This window comes from Osmerus eperlanus, chromosome 16 (assembly GCF_963692335.1).
Source record: "Osmerus eperlanus chromosome 16, fOsmEpe2.1, whole genome shotgun sequence".
Taxonomy (NCBI): domain Eukaryota; kingdom Metazoa; phylum Chordata; class Actinopteri; order Osmeriformes; family Osmeridae; genus Osmerus; species Osmerus eperlanus.
In genome coordinates, this window is record NC_085033.1 from 11,293,950 (window position 1) to 11,315,186 (window position 21,237).

The 21,237-nt window shown below is 42.0% G+C and overlaps 2 protein-coding genes across 2 annotated transcripts in view; both read left to right on the forward strand.

The window, feature by feature from the left end:
• Positions 1-13,771: 13,771 nt before the first annotated feature.
• Positions 13,772-16,393, forward strand: klf17 (Kruppel like factor 17). The gene is made up of 3 exons (XM_062482143.1): positions 13,772-14,030; positions 14,226-15,261; positions 15,401-16,393. Exons 1-3 carry the CDS (start codon positions 13,944-13,946, stop codon positions 15,574-15,576), a joined length of 1,299 nt encoding a protein of 432 aa, XP_062338127.1. The 5' UTR covers positions 13,772-13,943; the 3' UTR covers positions 15,577-16,393.
• Positions 16,394-17,997: 1,604 nt separating this feature from the next.
• Positions 17,998-21,237, forward strand: part of slc6a9 (solute carrier family 6 member 9) — a 39,703-nt gene continuing 36,463 nt past the window's right edge. The window contains exon 1 of the mRNA XM_062482140.1: positions 17,998-18,129. The gene's annotated coding sequence lies outside the window, so the exon portion shown is untranslated. The remainder of the gene's footprint in view (positions 18,130-21,237) is intronic.

Here is a 21,237-nt window from a genome sequence, read left to right on the forward strand (position 1 = left end):
TACTGTTGAAGTGGAGGGGAGGTTTATCTCTCTGACCCATTTGCTTTCCACTGTGGTTCTCTCAAGAACAGACTGTACATAGGCATATCAAACACACACACATTCAGACACACACACATACAAACATGTGCACTCTCAAAGCACACTGCAAATTAAATTGTGTTTTGGAAAAAAAATATAATGTGCTTTTATATTCAGTTCAGTGCATCCAACAACAGTGTCTGTGAATAACTACAACTTGAAGTTCAATCAATGTCCATTGTAATACAGTATAATTTTGGTTGTATTTGAGCAACCCATGCAACAGTCGGGTTTACTATAGCATGAGAGCATGCACTCAATAGAGTCCATTATATTTGTCGATGGAGCAATCACTGATCATTAAACTTAATCATAACCGTCCAAGTGGTGTGTGTGTGTGTATGTGTGTGTGTTTGTCTGTGTGTGTGTGTGTGTGTGTGTCTGCGTGTGTGCCTGTTGCCCATCTAAACCTCAAGAGTTGCAGAAATTGCCACCCAAAAGAGCAGATCCAGGCTTGTATTTTCACTTGGCCTGATACCCATCGGGGAATAGAGATCATTCATGTTCGTATACCTTCCTCTCCCATGTGCTCTTTTACAGATGCACTGAGAGGACTATTACAAGTGATGGGTTTTATCATTTGATGGGCAGGATTGTGAAGTGTGAATCTAAACCCAAATGGTTTCACACAAAGAGTTGAAAAACTAAAAACCTAAACACACACACACACACACACACAAACACACTGTCATAATTATTTTACGAGATCAATTTAAGGCTGTTGTATGACCCATCTCTCAGCTGATGGACAGTGTTGATACATGACTGATGATGATGCTGTCTAGGAATGTTTTCCAGGGGATTTTCGGTGCAAAATCATTTGCAATCACGCAAACTTTTGGGACTTCCATCTGATAAGATGCCATTAGAGTGAAGCATCACACTAATTTGACTCACAGCGATCCTGGGAAGCCACAGAATGTTCCTCTGCTCTGTCTTCAAAGCCAAACTCTGACTAGCTGTCCTGAGCTTTAGAATTACACCACTTCCGCACATGAAGCCATCCACTAGAGTCCATCTGTTTGATCTTCTGTTGGAGCTCCCCAGGGAACGTGTGTTTCAATGACACTGAAGACGGACAGAGGGAGAGATAGAGAAAGAGAGAGAAAGAGAGGGAGAGAGAGAGAGAGAGAGAGAACGTAGATAGAATGGAACAGACAGAATGAGAGGTAAGGAGAGGAAAAGAGAGAGGGAGAATGAGCGTCTGATGAGGCTTATATTACAGAGAACACAATGTGTGAAACAATGCTGGAGGAGAGTCTTCAGATCCCACTTACTCTGCTGAGGTGATGGTAGGTGACAGGTGAGAGAGAGAGAGAGAGGTCAAAGTTTAAAGGAGGTGTACAGATATGTTAAGTTAAAAGAAGACACCTCCAAGAAGTGGCATACAAATTGCTCCTGTCCTCTCGTGGCTCCAGGGCTCTCTGGTAGCGGAGAGGTCAGGGGTTAAAGCTGTCTGTCAAGGTTGGGTTCTGGAAACCTCCTGCCGACAGTTTATGTAGTTATACATGTAAATTAGGTTTGCGTCGGTTTTGCCTTTGGACATCTACATATGGGGATTTTATTGGTAAGGGATACAGATAGACCAGCATGATAGTCCAAGGGCAGTTTTATAGCCTACACACAGTAGTACAGATACACAGTGCAGACAAAGGCCATGCCAGTGTTATTTTAAGATGGTATGTCCATAGACATGGTGCTTGAGTGATAGCTCTCATTTCAGAAACACAACACAACTTGATTAAAACCAATGGACACAGCGTTCACGTAAGACTGAAAACTGTTCACCTGTTCAGGAAGAGAGGGTCATTCTGAACGAACAAATATATAATCCTAGCCTAAGAAAGATTTAGAAGGAGATATATATACCTTCTTTAGCTACATGGAAGCATATTCCACAAAGGGACAAAAACACCATCCTCAAGCATGCTATTGTAACACAAGTTGGAGAAGAAAAGACTTTCTCACAGACCTGGATAGAAAACCAACCATACCTGGTTATCCAGTCCCAGTCCCCTCCAGCTACTCACCACCCCCCCTCCTCCTTCCACCCGGCCCCAAGAACCACCCAAACCCGCTCAGATCCCGTTACAGTTGGACAGAGTTACAAAACGGGGAAGGTGAATGAAGAGGGTCTTCTGTTACAGGTTGCGTGTCCAATGTGTGTGTTTGCTTCTAATTATGGTCGGTCTGCAGGGGCGGCATGGTTTCAGTGTCCTGAAGCTGTTCCACGGAGAAGGTGTGTGAGGTGTCCGGGGAGGCCCGAGGCGTCAGAGAGAACGGCTTCCCCTGCTGCTGCCTGACCTACGGGGACAACACAAGAGGCGGGACTAACCTTTGGGAGATACTTCCTGGTATCCCTGTCCAAAAAAAAAAGAAGAGAGAGGGGGTGTGTGTGTCTGTGCGTGTGTGCACGTGTGCGTGAATGCGCGCGTGTGTGTGTGTGTGTGTGCGTATGCACACTTTTATGAGTGTTTGCTGAAGGATTGATCCCATAAATTCAGATCTAATGACAGTATCTTAGCACTACATCAACAAACACATAAAAATGCATACATCTTACAGGTCTCTAATCTCATTTTTTCAAGTTGTTATTTCGTTCTTCAGTCAGTTTGACAGTATAACCTTCAAATGCATAATGCAACCCTTCTGTCTACTTCTTTCTCAAGTAGCTTTTTTGTTTTTTCCATTAATACTCCAATTGATAATTATTAGTATCGTATAAGGGTACAGGGCTTCAAAATGTTTTGGCCATAATTAAGGTTACAGCTTCAGTAACAAAAAAGATTCAATGTACAATGCATAATATATTTTCCTAGACATGAATTATTAGAATATACAAGATGGATCTAAAAAATGTAACTTGTAATGTACTTTAAAAGTATTTTGACTGTTTTTGCTGTATAATAAAAGAAAATGTAGCCTACATCCTACTCCAGAAGAAATGTATACCATTTTTTGTTTTTAAGTATACTTCTTATAAGTATATCAAAAGTGAACTATTTTCTAAGTATACTTCTTATAAGTATATCAAAAGTTAACTATTTTCTAAGTATACTTCTTATAAATGTATCAAAAGTGAACTATTTTCAAAGCATACTTCTTAAAAGTATATCAAAAGTGAACTATTTTCTAAGCATACTTCTTAAAAGTATATCAAAAGTGAACTAAAAGTGTACTATCCATTTTTAGTACACTTATAGTATACTTTAATATACTTTTTTTTGTAAGGGTTACTTGCTCTGGGTAAGAGCGTCTGCTAAATGTAAATGTTTACGCCTCAGTATGAAACCTGATGCAAAGCTATTTTAGCAAGATCAAATATGAAATTATGTACATTGTTTGTGACAACACAACCTGACAAGATGACTCATCCTGCATGCCAGTTCAGGGAGGGTTTTTTCTCTTGTTTGTTTGTGTCTGACATGTTTTTTCAACACCAAAGATTATCTTTAGCGCTGTTTGTCCAGCCCATTCTCCATGTCTGGCTGTGTAATGGAATTAGGCATAACTGAGGTCCGGGATGAAAAGGTCACCAAACAACCTCCAACACACCCGATCCTCATCTGCTAATCACCTCATCCACCTGAGACCAGGCAGTAGATGGCCGTCGAAATACACCCATTCTGCTTGTCACTTTGTGTGTGTACCATCTCCCACACCCTAAACCTTCTCCAGCTTCTCTTTCTACTGTCTGTACTCATTGTGGTGATCTTCTGAGCTCCAAGAATCCCAGGACTCCATCACACCAGTCATTCTTTATGAATTCCTTCATTCATTCATTCACTTACGTTATTCCATTGAGTACAATTATTAAGTAATATTCAGTTGTTGTTGTTGTTGGTGTAGTCTTTGAACATGAAGTTTAATTTTTTACAACCCCTTCACACATTCACAGCAACTCACAGCAACAAATCTCCACAGATCACAAGGGAGCACTTGACAGGAAGTTGTCCATATTTGGCAGAGCTCCCATGTTTGCCAGGAGAAACATAACATTCTTATCCAGAGGCTGTGAACATTGACATGTTCACTTTATCTGGCCCCCAGACCTAGAAGCACTAATGGTATAATTGACTGTTGTTTTTTCTCTTCATGTGGTTGCGTGGTGATGGTATCTCAGGCGCCACTGCTGCCGGACCTGTGAGGAAACATGACGTTCCGAGTTCTGCCCTGCTTCATTGGGGTTGGCGAATGTGTGTGTGGTCTGCTCGGGGAGCCAATATCGTTGTTGGATGGTGTGGCTCCTCGCTTAGGGGTTCTATGGGGTCCCAGTTGTGCCGTAATGCTGTCAAATCTCATTTCAGGGCCACTGGGGAACGTGAGGGAGAACATGGTGGTCTGTCAGCAGACGGTCTGGTGAAGGCCACAGCTCTCAGTCTAACACTGCTTCCTCATCTAATAATGTCAGAACTTCAACAGGACGCAGGGTCCTCAGGTTTCTGATAGGTGGCAGATCAAAGCTGCTCTGACGTGGAACCACAAACCATCTCCATCATAACAAACCACATCACAAGATAATGGTGGAGTTTGGTAGACAGACTGCACCAGAAGATCTGGTTGGATTAGCAGAATTGAACGATTCCATTACGAGTCCAGAATGTGGATACAGAACTAACATTAAAGGGATGGGTTCATGATCGAAAGACTGTGTGCAAACCCACTAATTAGGTTTGCTTTCCCAGGGAAGCATCATTCTCAGACCACCTGTTATCTGCTATGTCCACGAACAACAGAACACCTTTCAAACGCTACACCATCAGACCACATGCTCCCCTGCTCATCTGGGTTGAAAAGGTTAATATTGAGCCAGGATTGAACTGCCCTTCCTGTCAGACAGACAGACAGACAGACAGACAGACAGACAGACAGACAGGTACTCTTACAGACATCATGTCGGTTTTGCGTTTTTGTTTGAGGTGGTTGTTTGTTTGTTTCACAGGCAATTATGGGGTTTGTTCTGCTGGTGATATTGAGAGGCAAAACCAAATGCCTGAATCAACAAGTTGCATCACGTAATCTGAATACGCCACATGTCTGATGTTAACCGGTATGTTCCCTTTTCATGGAAGGCAATGTTCCCATCAATTATCCGTAAAATGAACCCTGATGATTTCAAATCAGTGATGTAGATTGCGTAGACAGGCAGCGTTGTGCACAGGTAGCCCTTTTTAATTGTAATTCCCTGACCACTGACCCTGTAATAGACCACCACGAGTGAATGTTTCATACACTATCTCACAATCACTATATCTGACAACCAGTAGCTATTTTATATTCCCTACAAGGGGAAGTTCCAGTCATAACTGTCATAACTAAAGGCCTATTTTCCCCTGACCCTGGAAAGGAGTCTTCCTAGGAACACAAAGTAGGCCGACCAAACCACTAGTCTGGTGACAACAGCAGGACACCTCGCATCAGAGACGGTGAGTGGACTGTGAGAAGTCTCCCGTAATCGCTGCTTGACAGGCTGGCAGGGACGCAGGCAGGTGGAGATAGCGCCCAGCACCAACGGATGAGCCAGAGGGGTGCTGTTGATAAGAGGTCTGGACCCCCTCTCTCCCAGGCTCCACTGCCTGCAGCTGAGATGTGATAGTCGCCGCGCACTGTCGGATTCTCAGAAATGAGGACACGGCCCCAAGAAAGCCTTTGTCCCGTCACCGAGACCTTCTGTACTGTAGCTGGTAACACAGTGAGGAAGGTTTGACCCAGGAGACGGCAGTTAAGAGCTGGCAAGTGTCATATTTGTATGATTGATTTGATCCTGGTAGTTGAGACATTATCTTATTTAATTGCATTTTTTATGCGGTTATTCCACTCAAACTACATTCCTGAGAAGGTTACTTCCTGAAAATGTGAGATATTTTACCGGGACATATTGGATCACAGATCTCCAGATGGCACACCATGCATGCTCTGGCCGGCCTCTCCTCCTGTCACCTCAGGCAACATGATGATACAGAGTGAATGTAGGACATGTTGGTCATGTTTCATGGAGAGAGATAAGAGCAGAGATGAGCTCTATTCCTCTCGAGGGATACTCCTACCCAATCAGAGCCTCCGTGAATTCACCCTAATGAAGACCCCTCATCTCACAGCTTCAGTGTTAACGCCATCACACCTGGGAATGACACGGATCGGCCCGAAAGACAGAGTCAGAGTTGGCCAGTTTTTGTTTTTTTGTTTTTTCTGAAAATGAAAAAATCCTGTTAATGGTGAGCAAACTAAACTAAAATGAAGGGACAACATTTTATTACAGTTTTTAGAGCGAAGCCCTGGGACATAGATTATGAGTATTAGGTTGCCAGCAGTAATTTCTGGTTATGCGTGCAAGTGGGTGGACTTTTGGCGTGTGACAGGTTGCACTGAGCACTTCTGCTTTCACTGAAGCCTTCAGGCATGCCGAGCAATACCTCATAATCACTTAAAACCCCTATTCATCTTGTTGTCAGCTCAAGAAAGAGGTTGCTGAATGAATTTATGTTATTGAGAGTGTGTGAAGAGGGAGACGGTAGGGTACGAGGTTGTGAAACAGCTTACTAAGCAAAAACCCAGAGGCGGAGTAGCACCACACAGATCATGTGGGATTTAAGGTAAGGACTTGGAATGTGAGGGACCAGATCGTTTTTTGGTCTAAATGAATAACACACAGAGTACTCGTACACCCACTTCAAATTCACTTGCTGTCCAATTTCATTCTCTTCAGAAGACCAATGGTCTGTGTGTTATTCATTTCCATTTCCAAGTCCTTACCTTGTGCATTTCAAAGAAACACAAGCCACCAGAAACTTCTGAGTGCAAACTCATCTCGTCTGTCAGCACAACCACATGGCCAGGACACGTGAAGATGTTCACATGCATTCTTTTCACCTCTCTTTCTCTTTTCCTCTCTGTCTCACTATTTCCTTCTCTCTCTCTCACTCTCTCTCTATCTCAATCAATACCAACACACCGAGCCAGTGACACACACACACAAGCTGTTGAACAGATTTTAATATCAAAAGACAGCTGTGGCTGTGCTGTTCCAGGGAGGTATTTCCCACAGGGGCATGATGTTAAATGAGCCTAAAGAGATAAATAAATAATAAAGTGAAGGAGCTTCTCAGTAAGGTGAGTTGTGAAAGTGAAGATTTATCAGCAGATAATGTAGCAGAACAGAACTTTCTGGTCATTCTATGACAGCCACACACACACACACACACACAAGCACACATACACACACACACACACACAAGCACACATACACACACACACACACACAAGCACACATACACACACATACACACACAAGCACACATACACACACATACACACACAAGCACACATACACACACATACACACACAAGCACACACACACAAGCACACATACACACACACACACACACACAAGCACACATACACACACACAAGCACACATACACACACATACACACACAAGCACACACACACACACACACACACAAGCACACATACACACACACACACACACAAGCACACATACACACACACAAGCACACATACACACACACACACACAAGCACACATACACACACATACACACACACAAGCACACATACACACACATACACACACAAGCACACAAACTCTTTCGGGGATGCTCCTCTCAGGGATAACAGAAAACACATAAAAACTAGTTTATCAAAAACAGGCTATTAACAATTCTGATGTTAAAAGCCCTCTCAGAGGTTGAATGGTCTCTCCCTGAGAGATTCACATGGATAATAGAAGCTAACAGAACATGACACTAATAAAGAAATAGACCAATCAGCTCTCTGAGAGTCCGGGGTCTGGACAAGGGTCTGGCTTTGTCCTGCGACACTCAGCATGACAATAGCAGGCTTCCTCATATCCCCGGATCGCTGGTTTCAGGGAGAACTGTTGAGCTGTTGAGAACCGAGAGTGTTCCTGACAAAAGCATCAGGAGTGGGTGTACTTACACCTGGCTGACCATCATTTAAATGTATATGTGATTATAATTGGCAGAGGGAAGGTGTGTGTATGTGTGCAGTACAAACTGGCCATGCTGTGTGCATGGTCTCAATTTTCCTTCATAGCTGTGAACTGTGAAGGTGGAACCAAAGGCCAAGGCCATGTTCAGGCAGCCTGCTAATCATAAACCTTTACAGATCAAAATAAGATAGACTTCATTGTCTTTGTCTTGGACACATGTAGTATCTGCTTTTAAAATGCACATACACTAATGAAGTAACTGTAACTGTCTCTCCAGGTCAGGAGGAGCCTCTCTGAGTGTCTGTCCAGACCCCTGGTTACCATGACAACCAGAAGGATCACCTGCGTACCTGTTCCACCTGTTTGTCTCATACTGTAGGAGATCCACTTTTGGAAAATGACAGTGAGAGCTCAAATTAGAACTGTTGCATTTCAGTGGATGCAACAAGAATAGAAAGGATGCTTGATGACTTATGTCAGTTTAGCAACTGTATACAAAAGGCCTGCTCTGTAAACCTCCCAAAGGTCTTCTCAAATAGAAAATAAACCAAAATAAATAAAAGTATCATTTGAATTGCTTTACGTTTCTGGTAAAGTGAATGCATGTAAAGTGAATGCATGTTGGTTCCATTAAGCATCTCAGAGCATGACAAGGTTTACCCACTCTGGGCCTGCTGTGTCTCTACTGTCTGCTGTGAATACAGTTCCTCCGTCATTACAAGTCCGATGATTTTTGAGAGAAACTGACACCTTTTTCAGACTGTGACCTGAGGGGGAGTGGGGCCGGGGGGGCTAGGGGGGGCGCAGCCCTGGTCTCAGAGCCAGAGACAACACCACCCAGCCATCCACTCTTCTGCTCCGGTCGGGTCACCTTTCAAGGCCTAACTGTGCACTTTTTAGTAAAAATGCTAAGAAAAAAATGATATGCTAGAGCTCTGTAAGACAATAACTGCGAATTGGGCCCGTTGTTGTTGCTTTGTCCTTTCCGCTGTGGAAGCGATGCTGGGTGCAATGTGTTTTGTTACGCAACACACAAGCTGGTGGTTTTATGTTTGTTGCCCTCGGCTACAAACACACCTGTCCTTTCCTACCTGTCAAAGTATCACACTTCCAGACAAGCCATGAGAAGGAATCAACAGATTCAAGCACACTCGAAAATTGGATGGATGTAAAATGACGTGCTGTTTGTGAAATCGCTCATGTTTTGGCCTTTTGAGACGGGTGACAAAAGATCTTTGGAGAACCACTGGAGGTGAGTGTGTGCCTCCCACTTGTTCTCAACTGATATGACTTCATTAGTTATGTCATCTGAACGGTTGAGAAAAATCACTGTAGACTATCAGACTTTGACTTGTGCTATGACTTCATTATTCATGTCAAGCAAGCGGCTGAACACATCCTTACAATGGCAGTGACTGACTGGTTAACTGCTCTTGAAAGGACAAAGACACACTCAAGTGTAAAAAGACAATAACCTCAGTCAGGTCGTAGGTCTCCCTGATTTCTTGAGTGTTTATCTAATTAGCCGTTATTTATCCAACCAGGTCATGTACGAAAACATTTAAATTAAGCATTCTTGTCATGCCTCCCTCCTCAATAGAGAATAATGCTTAATTGATATGTTTTCGCACATGACCTGGTTGGATAAATACACATCCATGTTAGAAGGTCATGCTGTTTGTGTTCTTTTCCAGGTGCAGGTTCCAGGTGTTATGCTGTAAGAGTGTTCCCCAGGTGGATTCTAAGAAGAGTTCAATGCCATTGTATCAGTCTTGTCTTTCAGTACATCTCTAAAAAAAACGTTTAGTTTAGCCAAAGGACACAGATTGTGGTTTTCAAAGCAGTGCAACGTTAATTGAAGTGGATCCGATCATGTTTGGTACACTGCAAAAAGTTGAAGTGTTGAAGATGAAAAAATGAAGATGAAAACATACTGTCCAACATGCAGCTATTCAAATAGAAAGAGTAGTCATCCCACCACAAAAAGTGATTGTGAATTTACAGTCACTCTCACTTTTAATGGAAATCATTAAGAAAAAGGTGGGGGGGTAAACATATTAGATTAACTTGGAGATGAGGAATAAATGTCAGCTGACTGAACATTTAGAGGCCAAAGAAAAGGCCTGGGCCATTTGAGCTAAATCTCCATAGGAGTTTTAGCAGGTGACAAACTTTCTCTGGGGCAAAGTTCTGCAGCGGAAAAAATCCTATGAAAAGCTGGAAGACAGATACGAGAGCAAATAATTGCTTTTCCCAGGTATTCCCCCATTATTGGGTTAGAGGATGGGTGAGGAGAGCTGAAATAGCTCCTCTTGAAGTGTCCTTTTGACCCCAGATCTCTGCAGACACACTGAGAGACGGGTTTTGTCCCCTCAGACAAGGGTTACTCCAGAGTCTGCAAGGGCAATTACACCCAGGGACAAAGGGGCCAGGTGGGGGATGAGTGACTGAAAACAGGAGCCGATGCTGGGGCAGGGGCCACCAGGAGCCAGGGGCAGAGAAGATCATCCAACCTTGGAAACTCTGTGGAAAGTAATGTATGGATTAGGACATCACCAGAGCACTCAGGAAAACAACCCAATTTAGGGTAGATGCACCACACACACACACACACCATGCTGTCTCAGTCATGGAGTGAGGCAGTGCATTAAGCTCCCCAGTGATTCATCATGACAATAGCAGACTGGCACTAGGAACTGCTAAGCATCTGTGATCCTGATCTCATTACCTATGAGCTAATGAGTTCATTAGCACTGAATGCTATCCAGCCACTCACTCACACTAGGGAGCTGGGCATACGAACACACAGGGCAGCTACACCACAGGGAGGAAACAATTAGGGTTACAGATGAAAACATAAATATATACAAATCCTGAATGTGATCTAACTATTGAGATTCCACACAGTACTGTTTTGTCACAGGCCCATCGGTCACTCAGGAAGAGCTGACTGACTGATTAGAAACCTCAGACGGAACATGTTCTTGGTGTTCTTTTCCCGTGATGACTCCAGGCCACAGTATACGTTCCAACTTCCTCCCCCTGTCCTCCCGCCGACGCTTGGCTCCTTTGATACAGGCGTCTAAGGTGCCGTCTCTCTGCTGTGTTGCTTTTTCATGTCATGCAAGGCAGCGTATTTATCCAAGATAGCACTGGGTTTCCCCCTCTCTGCTCCTGGGATGGGGGTTAATGGTTATTCTGGAGTCTCAAGATTAGACTGTAATTGATTCCTTTAAATGGCTAAGGGGGGAGGGGTTTGTGGGGGGTAAACAGAGGTTTGATGAGAATTAATCCTGAGACCAAGTCTGGGCTATCATACATTTAGTATGGACAGGAAATGAGAGAAGGGGAGCGGTTATATTAATGAAAATATCTGAATAATATTTTCAATGTTTTAACCCAAAAAATAAAACAGTTATTTTCTTGCCAATGTTGTCATGATTCCTATGTGAGACATATTTACATCACAACTCTGGTCAATATAATGCAGAGTATGACTGGTTTGGAGTGTTAAACTTGAGAGGACAGTAAAAAATCTGAATTAAGTTACTGAAAAATAAGTCATCAATCTAGGTAGACACTGTATAATTACGAAACTTCAAGATGGTGCAAGTCACACAGATAAACAACAAATCTATGATTTGGTTGGTTTTTGGTTGGGTTTACCCAGATTGTTAATTTCGGCATCACTTTGTTGACATTTATAGGCTCTTTACGCAACATAAGTGACGTTTGTTCAAATTAAAGAAAGCAAATATGACCAGCACAAATGATGAATGAACGATTTTTATATCTATATAATAGGTTAGTATGAAAACGAGTTCCTCGAAGTTTTCATGGATGAATTATGCATTTCCAAAAACATTGGCCTATCAAGGAAAACGGAGTGTATGCCAAACTGTAATCTTCTTTAATTGTGTTTAGAAAACAAGAGGAGACTTCCTCTCTTTGAACACAGATAAACACAAAAGAAGAAACATGACCCCATTGGCGATTCTCTATTTATCTCTGCTCTGCGCACTACTTGGTTTAACATGTCTAGGGCTGATATTACGTTTGATTACAAGATAGGAAATAGCTTTCACCTCCGTGCATCCTTCCCCACCTTCCTGTCTCAGTTACACATTTTAATTTGGGATAGCCTTGGTTGCAAGCATGTGCACTATTTCAAATATAGCTTACACAATTTCTCAACAGATATATAAACGTGAAAATGTTGGCCTAATTGTCTGGCCGCTAGTCCGTTTGGAAAGTGTCTGCCCACTGAGATGAGAAAGCGAAGGAAGAGAATAGTTTTTTTCCCTCAGGAAACTAACTCAATTTCCACTTGGCAACAGACAACCGGAATCTGATTTGCGTAGGAGGTTTAAAAATAACAGAGTATAAAGGCGGAGAACAGTTGTGTAGAGTCACTCGGGCAGACTCGGCCTATAGGATTAGAGAGCGCTGCCAAACGTGTGATAGGCGGTCAAAACGTTATGATTCAGATGACAGTGTGATCTCTGGGCAAGCTAGGCGATCGGTCAAAAATGTCTAAAGGCAACATGACCACTGCTGAAAGTGAATACAAAAGAGATTTTAAAACGTTTTATTAACTATAGGCCTATAATACATTATAGGCTATATAATTAGGCCAGAGCATATTTGGTTTATTTTAAAATAAAGCAGGCTGGACTAGAAAACCCTATTTGCGGATGTTCTAAGCAGCTTGTTAAGTCGTATATTTGCCTAATTACATAAAGAATCGGTCTGTCTGCATAAAAAAACATTAACGAGTTTGTACCTGCTTTGTTTACATCGAGATTAAATAGGCTAGTTGTTTCGGTAGTTTGCAGACAGAAATAGTGCGCATTCACACATGTAGCCTATTGTTTAGATGTTAAACAACCTGGGATCACGTTGAGAAATTAATGATTTGAAGTGAACTTACAAATAGGCCTGTTTTTCTGTTTTTGTGCCTGCTTTATAAGAGCTTTTACGAAACTACTACCCAGTATCTTCATGTGTTTTCTAAGCATATGCAACTTGACGAAATTTGTTTCAGTAAGCTAACGCGTAATGCAATAACGTGATGCAATAACCCAGTGTGGGGCATCGGTGATAATTGTAATATTTGGATGCATACATTTAATTTGATGTAGGCCTACAATTATTTTATACCTTACCTGCATTAGGCTACATTAGAGGTGGAGAGTTGCCCCCTATCAAGGCCTATGCCTAACTGTCATATATTAACATGAACTCAATCACAGAAGAAAATACTTGAACGCAAACTTCTTGAAATAAGGACATGGCCTAATAATCGTGACAACAAAACATGAATATATACTTTCTACATACAAAAATCTTTTTTATTCTCATAAATGTTTTTGGTTTAAGTATGATACAGTGTGTTGTTATTGTTTTACAATGAATTGTAGCCTATAATAATTCGAAAACAATAACCATAATTGGCAATTATTCAAATGATAAAATCATCAAACTAAAGTCTTCTTCAGGGCATAGAATTAAGTTTGTTGAAGGACAATATATGCACACACTGTTACACTTGTAATTTGTATCGTAATGCATGCATTAATTATAGAAAGCCTACATTATACATGCATTGTTGATGAGAGATCGAAACGCAACAGTTTCCCGACCTCATCCTATTGGTCGATCAGGTGCAGAAGGTAAGACACACCCCCAGCACAAAGAAGGACTGCTGGGGAGTTATAAGCAGACTTAAAGGTCACATTTGCAGTAGGGACTGTAGAGTTGATGCTGTACTGAGTAAACCATACGGTCTCATATATATGGCTCAAACTTTCAGCTTCACTTACCCATTATTGAATTTGAACAAGCGTCAAACTGCAGAAGTAGACTAATCTAACTGTTTTGTAAGTTTGCGATGGCCCTCGTTGATGCCATACTGCCGTCGTTAACTTCGTTTACCGACCCTCAAACTATGGACGAGAAGCAGTCTGAAATTGTTCAGGTGAGTGTCATGTCTAATTGTTATGATCTAAGTAGGCTAGTCACGTGCACGCTGTGATCAAATTTTTTTTTATACAACATTTAGTTCCTATATAGCCTACCCCATTATTGCCTATCAGTGCTACTTATTTTTTGAAAGCTTGTAAAACACCATATGCATGCATGAGTCTAACGTTGTCTCTCATTTCATTTTTAGCTCTGGAAAGTCGATGATTTCGAAACCAGGGCAACAGGTCTGAAACCTCACATTGAAGTGGCGTTCAGTATCGTTGAATCACCTGCTTTTCCGAGCAAAGACGAAGATGATCTTGCGAAATTCTTGGATCTAGAATTCATTCTGTCCAATACTACCGGAACCATGAACGAAGGAGGCAACAATTTATCTCGCCAACCGTGTTCCTACTCTCTACCTGAGTCACCAGAGAGCTGCAGCACTGTGGGTGACAGCGACGGTCTACACACACCCAGTTACGGCGATGGTAACTTCAGCACCAGCCCTGGACATAGCCTTGTAGCTGAACTGCTTACTCCTGAGCTAAACTTCCAGGGTGAGCCACTGCCAGAATACTGTGCCAAGCCTCTGACTGACAGAAGCGAGTACACTGAACTGTGCGCCCTAAACACGACCACTCCTGCCCACTTCCCTGTGGCCAGCTCTCACCCAATGGGATTTAAAATTAAGAAAGAGGCCGCTGAGCAGTCGTGCATGATGGCGGGGGACTACATGGGACAAATGTATGACCAGAAACACACGCACTGTGCCATGCATTCCGCCTTCACGCATCCACAGTCAGCCGCCGTCCAGGGGTTCGAACCCCATATCATGCAGCAGAATGTGTCTCCAGACGGGGTGACACACAAAGACAGGCACCCGGGTGACATGAACACACATCAACATCCACCCCAAATGGCACATCCTCATCAGTATATGAACACGACTTATCCAGCCCCACCGCAATACACGCATCACCAGAGTGTGCCACATTTTCACGGACAGTACGGCCTGTATCGAGAGCCACTGCGGTCACACCATCCCACCATGCATGGAATGTTACTCACTCCGCCGTCATCGCCACTTCTGGAGTTTTATGCGCCGGATGATAGCAAGCCAAAAAGGGGTCGCCGGTCCTGGGCCAGAAAACGCACCGCGACCCATAGCTGTGAGTTTCCTGGATGTGGAAAAACCTACACTAAGAGCTCTCACCTGAAGGCCCATATGAGAACCCATACAGGTAATTTGGAGTCATGTCAGTCTGACATATGGTTGATGTTATTTTGGCCCTGCATGCGCTTCAATGTTGTCAGTTTGGACACGCTTGGATTAAAATGATCTGCGCAGATATCTAAATGTTTATTTTTTCTTGTCTACAGGTGAAAAACCATACCATTGCAACTGGGAGGGCTGTGGATGGAAGTTTGCTAGGTCTGACGAGCTGACTCGTCACTACAGGAAGCACACCGGCCACAGGCCATTCCAGTGCCACCTGTGTGAACGAGCCTTTTCCCGCTCTGACCACCTCGCGCTGCACATGAAGAGGCATATGTGAATTATTACAGACACTTGGATCTGGACCTCGTTATTGTCATTCTATGCTGTGGGGTTTCAAACGACACTTATTGTAAATTTTGTACATGTTGTAATTTCTAAATTATGGTAGTTCAGTTTAGGCAATTTTAGAGAATGAGCATTAGCTCTGCCCTCCATATAAATTATTAAATGTTGGTGCCTGCTTTGGTTACATGCATTCTCAAACAAACTAACACTGAATGTGGGCAGGACCCAGTTTTTTGGGGGGGGGGGCGTTTACAAAAAAAATCTATAACTTTTATATTTTCACAACATGTAGGCCTAGGCTAATGGTATTTATGTACTATTATTAGTATATTATTTCATGTGTTGTTAAAGTTCAGAACTTGAGACATTTAGTGTGTTTTTTATAGATTTGTAAAATAAAATAATTACAAGTTACAAAAACGTGCCTTTCGAGACTTTAAATGGTGTTGGAAGGAAGTAGCGGAACTCTTTACTTGAATCAATTCCTATTGCCAGAGGTTCAGGGGCAAATTTGAAAGTGAAGATGAAGATTTTGGCCAGTAGGCTACCAAGAGTATCAACACAATAATATAATCTTCAAGCGGGGAATTTTAAATGAAGCAGCAGAAAATAAAGTCCATATATTACCACTCAACATCGATGTTTGTTCAAATGTAAAACTAGTGTAAATAGCTCTGTTTAAAGTGTTTAAATAAAGAAAAAGGGAATTTAAATGAAATTGTGTGAATTAAACTTATGACTTCCCAGTTGAAACCTCATTAAATTAGCCTTTTGAAACAATAAAGATGCCATACCCTACCGGTGGAGAAATTACAAGTAGTCTAGTCTATTGAGAACACTGCTTTCCAATATTGTGATATATGTTAAACAATGAATGACAACACAGTAAGATTAAATAGGCTAAATAATAAACAGTTCACATATTTAAAAGATTGAACTAAAACCTACTTGAACAAATAGGCTATTCAAAAAGACATTAGTACATTCTAACATTGTGTTGATTGTCTCTCCGATTTACATTGCCTAGAGCTCGCATGAATATATAGGGCCCCCTATCCTATGATACATTGCGTGTCAAATCTCACACGATCTCAGGTTTACGATGGAGGATTGAACGTCTGTGAGTTGGCCATTAAGCTTTAAAACTAGGTAAATGGCGCCCTCTATTGTGAAAATAAATACATGTATTAGTATATTTTAACATGTAGTTGTCGGACCTTACCACACGACGGCGGTGGTAGCTTATGTACCAAACTAACTGGTCTTGGCATCGGACATAAATCCTATTATTTGCCAAATTATGCATTACCTAAGCTTTCTAGTGCCACTCCTGTCCCTTAATGATGCATGGTTCAGTAGGCTTTGCAATTAAATATGTATAAAACAACAAGCTTATAGTTTCCAAACGTCTCCACTTAACTAACGTTTAAAGTACTTGGGTCTCAAATGGATCCCGCTGACCATTATTCAGTATAGGCGTAGGCTAATTCACATTTTCGATGCTTTCATATGTTCAAAATAAAATTTAAATTTTAATGTCTCTCGTTGCGTTTTGCCCATCACCCTCCCTCCTTCCCCAAACCCTACCCTCTTCCCCTGCACCTTGTGCACAATCCGCAGTGCTGTATCCATAAGGCTGCATATTGTCAACCCTACCGCCTGTCTGTAAAAAGGTAAAAGCTCACTGAACAAAGGCATTTCTTCAGGTTCTCTTACCGTCTCTTGATCACTCCATCTCTACATACTTTCGTAGCCTATAATATATCACACCTGTCTGCACATGCTTTGTTTATGTGATCACCCATCTTTCAGTCATTACAATCGTACTTAATTTAGTAATTAGCCTAACCTGTTGTGTCAAACATGTAAACAAATCATTCCATTACACGTTACCTTAAAGCATTCTGTGTCTGATATTTTGTTACCATTCGTGCATGATTCGACTACAGACAATGGGAACGTTGCACGTGGAAACTCGATTTAGAAAGGCATGTATTGTGGACTTAAACTACAATGTAACCCATTTGAAGCTTACTAATAATACATATGTGCTATGAGATACGATACTTTTAAAACATTAACTCATCAAATTCATTTCGGCTACTGTTCGGTTACTTCACAACACGCTAGAAGACAATGGGCGCAATCATGATCAAATGTGTAGGGCAATGTTTCCAATTCCAAACAGGTTATCGGTGATCATCAAAATAGCCGCAGACAAGACAGAAGACTTAAAAGACCACACGTTAAAGTCAAGAAGCTGTATGCCTACTGCGTAGCAGATGAAAGTAAGTTGCACATGCCACCGCATCTCATCACCTTTCATACAAAGATTCCACAAGAAAGGGAGGAGTCGGAGATGGAAATTAATGTATTTTACTAGAGAGGCGGGGTTTACTTTGAAGGAGGCGGTGCCGTATTACACTGAGCCGAGGAGGAGGAAGCCTGTGGCTGCTCAGGCAAAGTGATGCAACTTCTAAAATGTAACATAGCCATGAACTTAACCCGATGAACGAAGTTATTCAGAAGTCAAGACCTCGCCATGGTAAGCGATAGACATGTCATAAAAATAATCAAGGGCATAGATTAACATTTTTCTTTAACCTATGGCTTAGTCCACTTGAGACATTGAATATTATAAATATCCAATTTACTTTATAATAACAATGCCATCGTTTTGTTGTCAAGCATGTTAAAGCTGAAATGTGTGCTAATAGCGTTTTGGCAATATGCCTGGAATTTCACGTATTTACCCATAGTTAGGCTATATGGCCCTGGAAAGGTATTTAGTGTGATCAGCGCCGAATCCACTGTCTTTGTATCATTAACAACCTCATCGACTAATATAAACCAACAACTAAAGGTAGCCTTTATTTTTAATCATCATAACAAATGTAGTTTATTTTCTTCAAATTGGCCTTGTAATGAGCAGTTGGCTAGTTCCTCGTAGCGAAACGATACATTATCACATACCAATTTCCGTAAAGACAAACACGTGGCACTGTCAGTGGCTCTGTGGTGGGCTCGAGACGAACCTTTAATTATCTCAAGAGATTAGTTCATTAATACCAGATTAAGTTGACAGCATTGAATATGTCTACATTTCAGTTACAGAACTATTTTAACATAGAGAACAACACGCTTACCTCACTAACATTAACACATTTAATGGGGATAAAATGAAAAGCTCATTTTAATGCCAGGGTAGCAGCTGTAGTACTAGAAGCCTGAGCTACATCACAACCACTCAAATGCTCTACTAAAAGCTAGAAATTTAGGCCATGTCAATAGTAGCTTTACATGCATGAATGCAATCCAGACCCCCCCTCCCTTCCCCATATATATACACACAGAGATGGGCCTCACACACACCCAATCCTTGAGCCAGCTCCTTCCCCCACCTCTGAGTTGTGAACACACCTTTTAGGAATGTTACCCATAACCTACAAACCAGCAAAGTCACTCCTATGTGATAATTTTTGTATATGATTTGTTTTCCCTTGTCTAATTAATTTTCTTGAATTGTTCTCAGGCATTTGTTCCTAGTCTTGGCTGCTGTATTGAGGCTCAACCCCCAGAGGTCAATGTTGTCATTGTGATTGGGGCCAGTGTGATTGTCTGACATTTCTCCTAACCGAGGAAAGAGAGTTGCTTGTCTGTTGAATGATCTTCCCTGCTCATTGTCAACAACACGCACAACTTTTACAAGCAGAGTGACTGATGAGCTCAAGCCTGGATGAGGAAGGCTGTTGTCAACATGTGAACGTGGCATGCTCTAACTGAACTGATTGAGAGATCCATGTTCCAGTGTCCACCCTGGTCCTCTCTGAGTCTGTAGGAAGTACACAAGGTTGCGAGCAGGCAACGTTCTCTTTTTGGTTCAGAGAACAAAATCGACCTTCAGGTTTTGACTAAGACAAAGCTAGCTCATACATCTGATCTCAACCCTTGTGGTGCCTTCGGGTCATTGTGATCCACCTTTTGCACCACGACAGTGGGTCACAACGATTTTGTTCAGACTAGCTGAAGTATGATTATGTTTGCAGATTTGTATGTTAAGGATGGATTCTAAAACCATCTTGAATCGATATGGGATAACATGTAGGCATCTGTACTCTTCTCTACATCACAGACTATATACCGGTGAGGAACTTGCAGACAAAACAACTTCCAATGTAACTTTGTAGGCACTGTAATTCTAGACACTTGTAGCTGGAGAGCCGTTGTGTTGTGGTCTGAGGTAATTAGATCGTTTCCTCTAACAAAAAGTGCGTCTAAATGAAAGCCATAAATCTGAGATTGAGTGACTGGATCCCAGATGCGTTGCAGGGTGCTGTTGAGAAGTTGAGTTTGTGGTTATGCTGCACAGCTGGATCAAGGCTAACCAAATCTGTCTCACAGCTTGAAGCAACTAAACCAAACAGTTCACTGTGGCATAGCTATGATTTGTGATGGTCTGGAAGGAAAGTGAGGGAAAGTGAACCCTGCTTTATGTACCTATTAGTTATCCTATCTGGTTCTGGGATCTAAATTGTCAGTGTGAGCTGACAAACTATAGGACAAACTTTGAACATGGTCTTCGGGTCTTCGGCCATTCCCAGTGTACTCTGTTTTCAGGACCCAGGCCTCTGACTGGGTTCAGGCTTTCGGGGCTCAGGCCTACAGTTTTCATATCTGGAAACAGCCTCAACCACCAAGGGAGAGACACAGATGCCACCTCTTCTTCAAACCAACCAAGACCCTGGTCCGGATCCTGCTGTTGAAGCAGATCACCAGTTCCAGCTCTGAAATCGGCCTGACCAAACAAGGAAAATTAACAGAGTTCCATGTGTGACATCTAACATCTCATGCAGAGTAAGGCTACTCTGAAATTCCATCTGAGAGCCTTCCACAAGGTGGAATGGACTTCTGACTCCACCTGGCCTGATTAGTCAGTGTTTCCCAGTTGGAACAAGACCTCACCAATGGTGCAACTATTCACACAATCCTCACTGTTACTTTTTACTCATATCTCAGATTTGTTGTCCTTTTTATTTACTCTATAGTCTTTCTATAGACAAATATACTTTTAGATTAGATTCATGTTTCTCTTCCCATAAAATCAGTTGATTTGTTGACATATCTAGATCAGACTAACACATGATTACAAGAAACTCCTACCTTTTGGTCAGTGTAATCAATATTGTTGTATTATTATCCACTTTAGTAATTATGCAACAGTAATCAAAGCGTAAATGTCTTGGTAATATTATCACATAACCCATCACTACACAACAGGCATCATAGGTCCAGCTTACCAAAAGGTGGAATGGGAGAGAAGACAGAACAACACTGTACTGGGTTATATCACACTGTGCTGTACAGTGACCTACTGTTGAAGTCTATTTAGGAAGGTTTGGAATTCATTTTGAGTCCCAAAAAAATAATTGCCCCCAAGGATTGTTATTTTACTCTTATCATTGTCGTTCTTCCTGGCAGTAAAGGGCTCTCTTATTAGACAAACAGTAGAATTCCATTCCAGCCTGGCTCTCTGTATGGTGGGTATTGATTGGGATTAGGCTTTATTATGGCAATCTTCAGCCTGCTGTCCTCTGGTTGAGTGAACATCTGGAATGTTGTCCTTTCGGGAAGCCGGTTGTCTGTCCTTTACAAA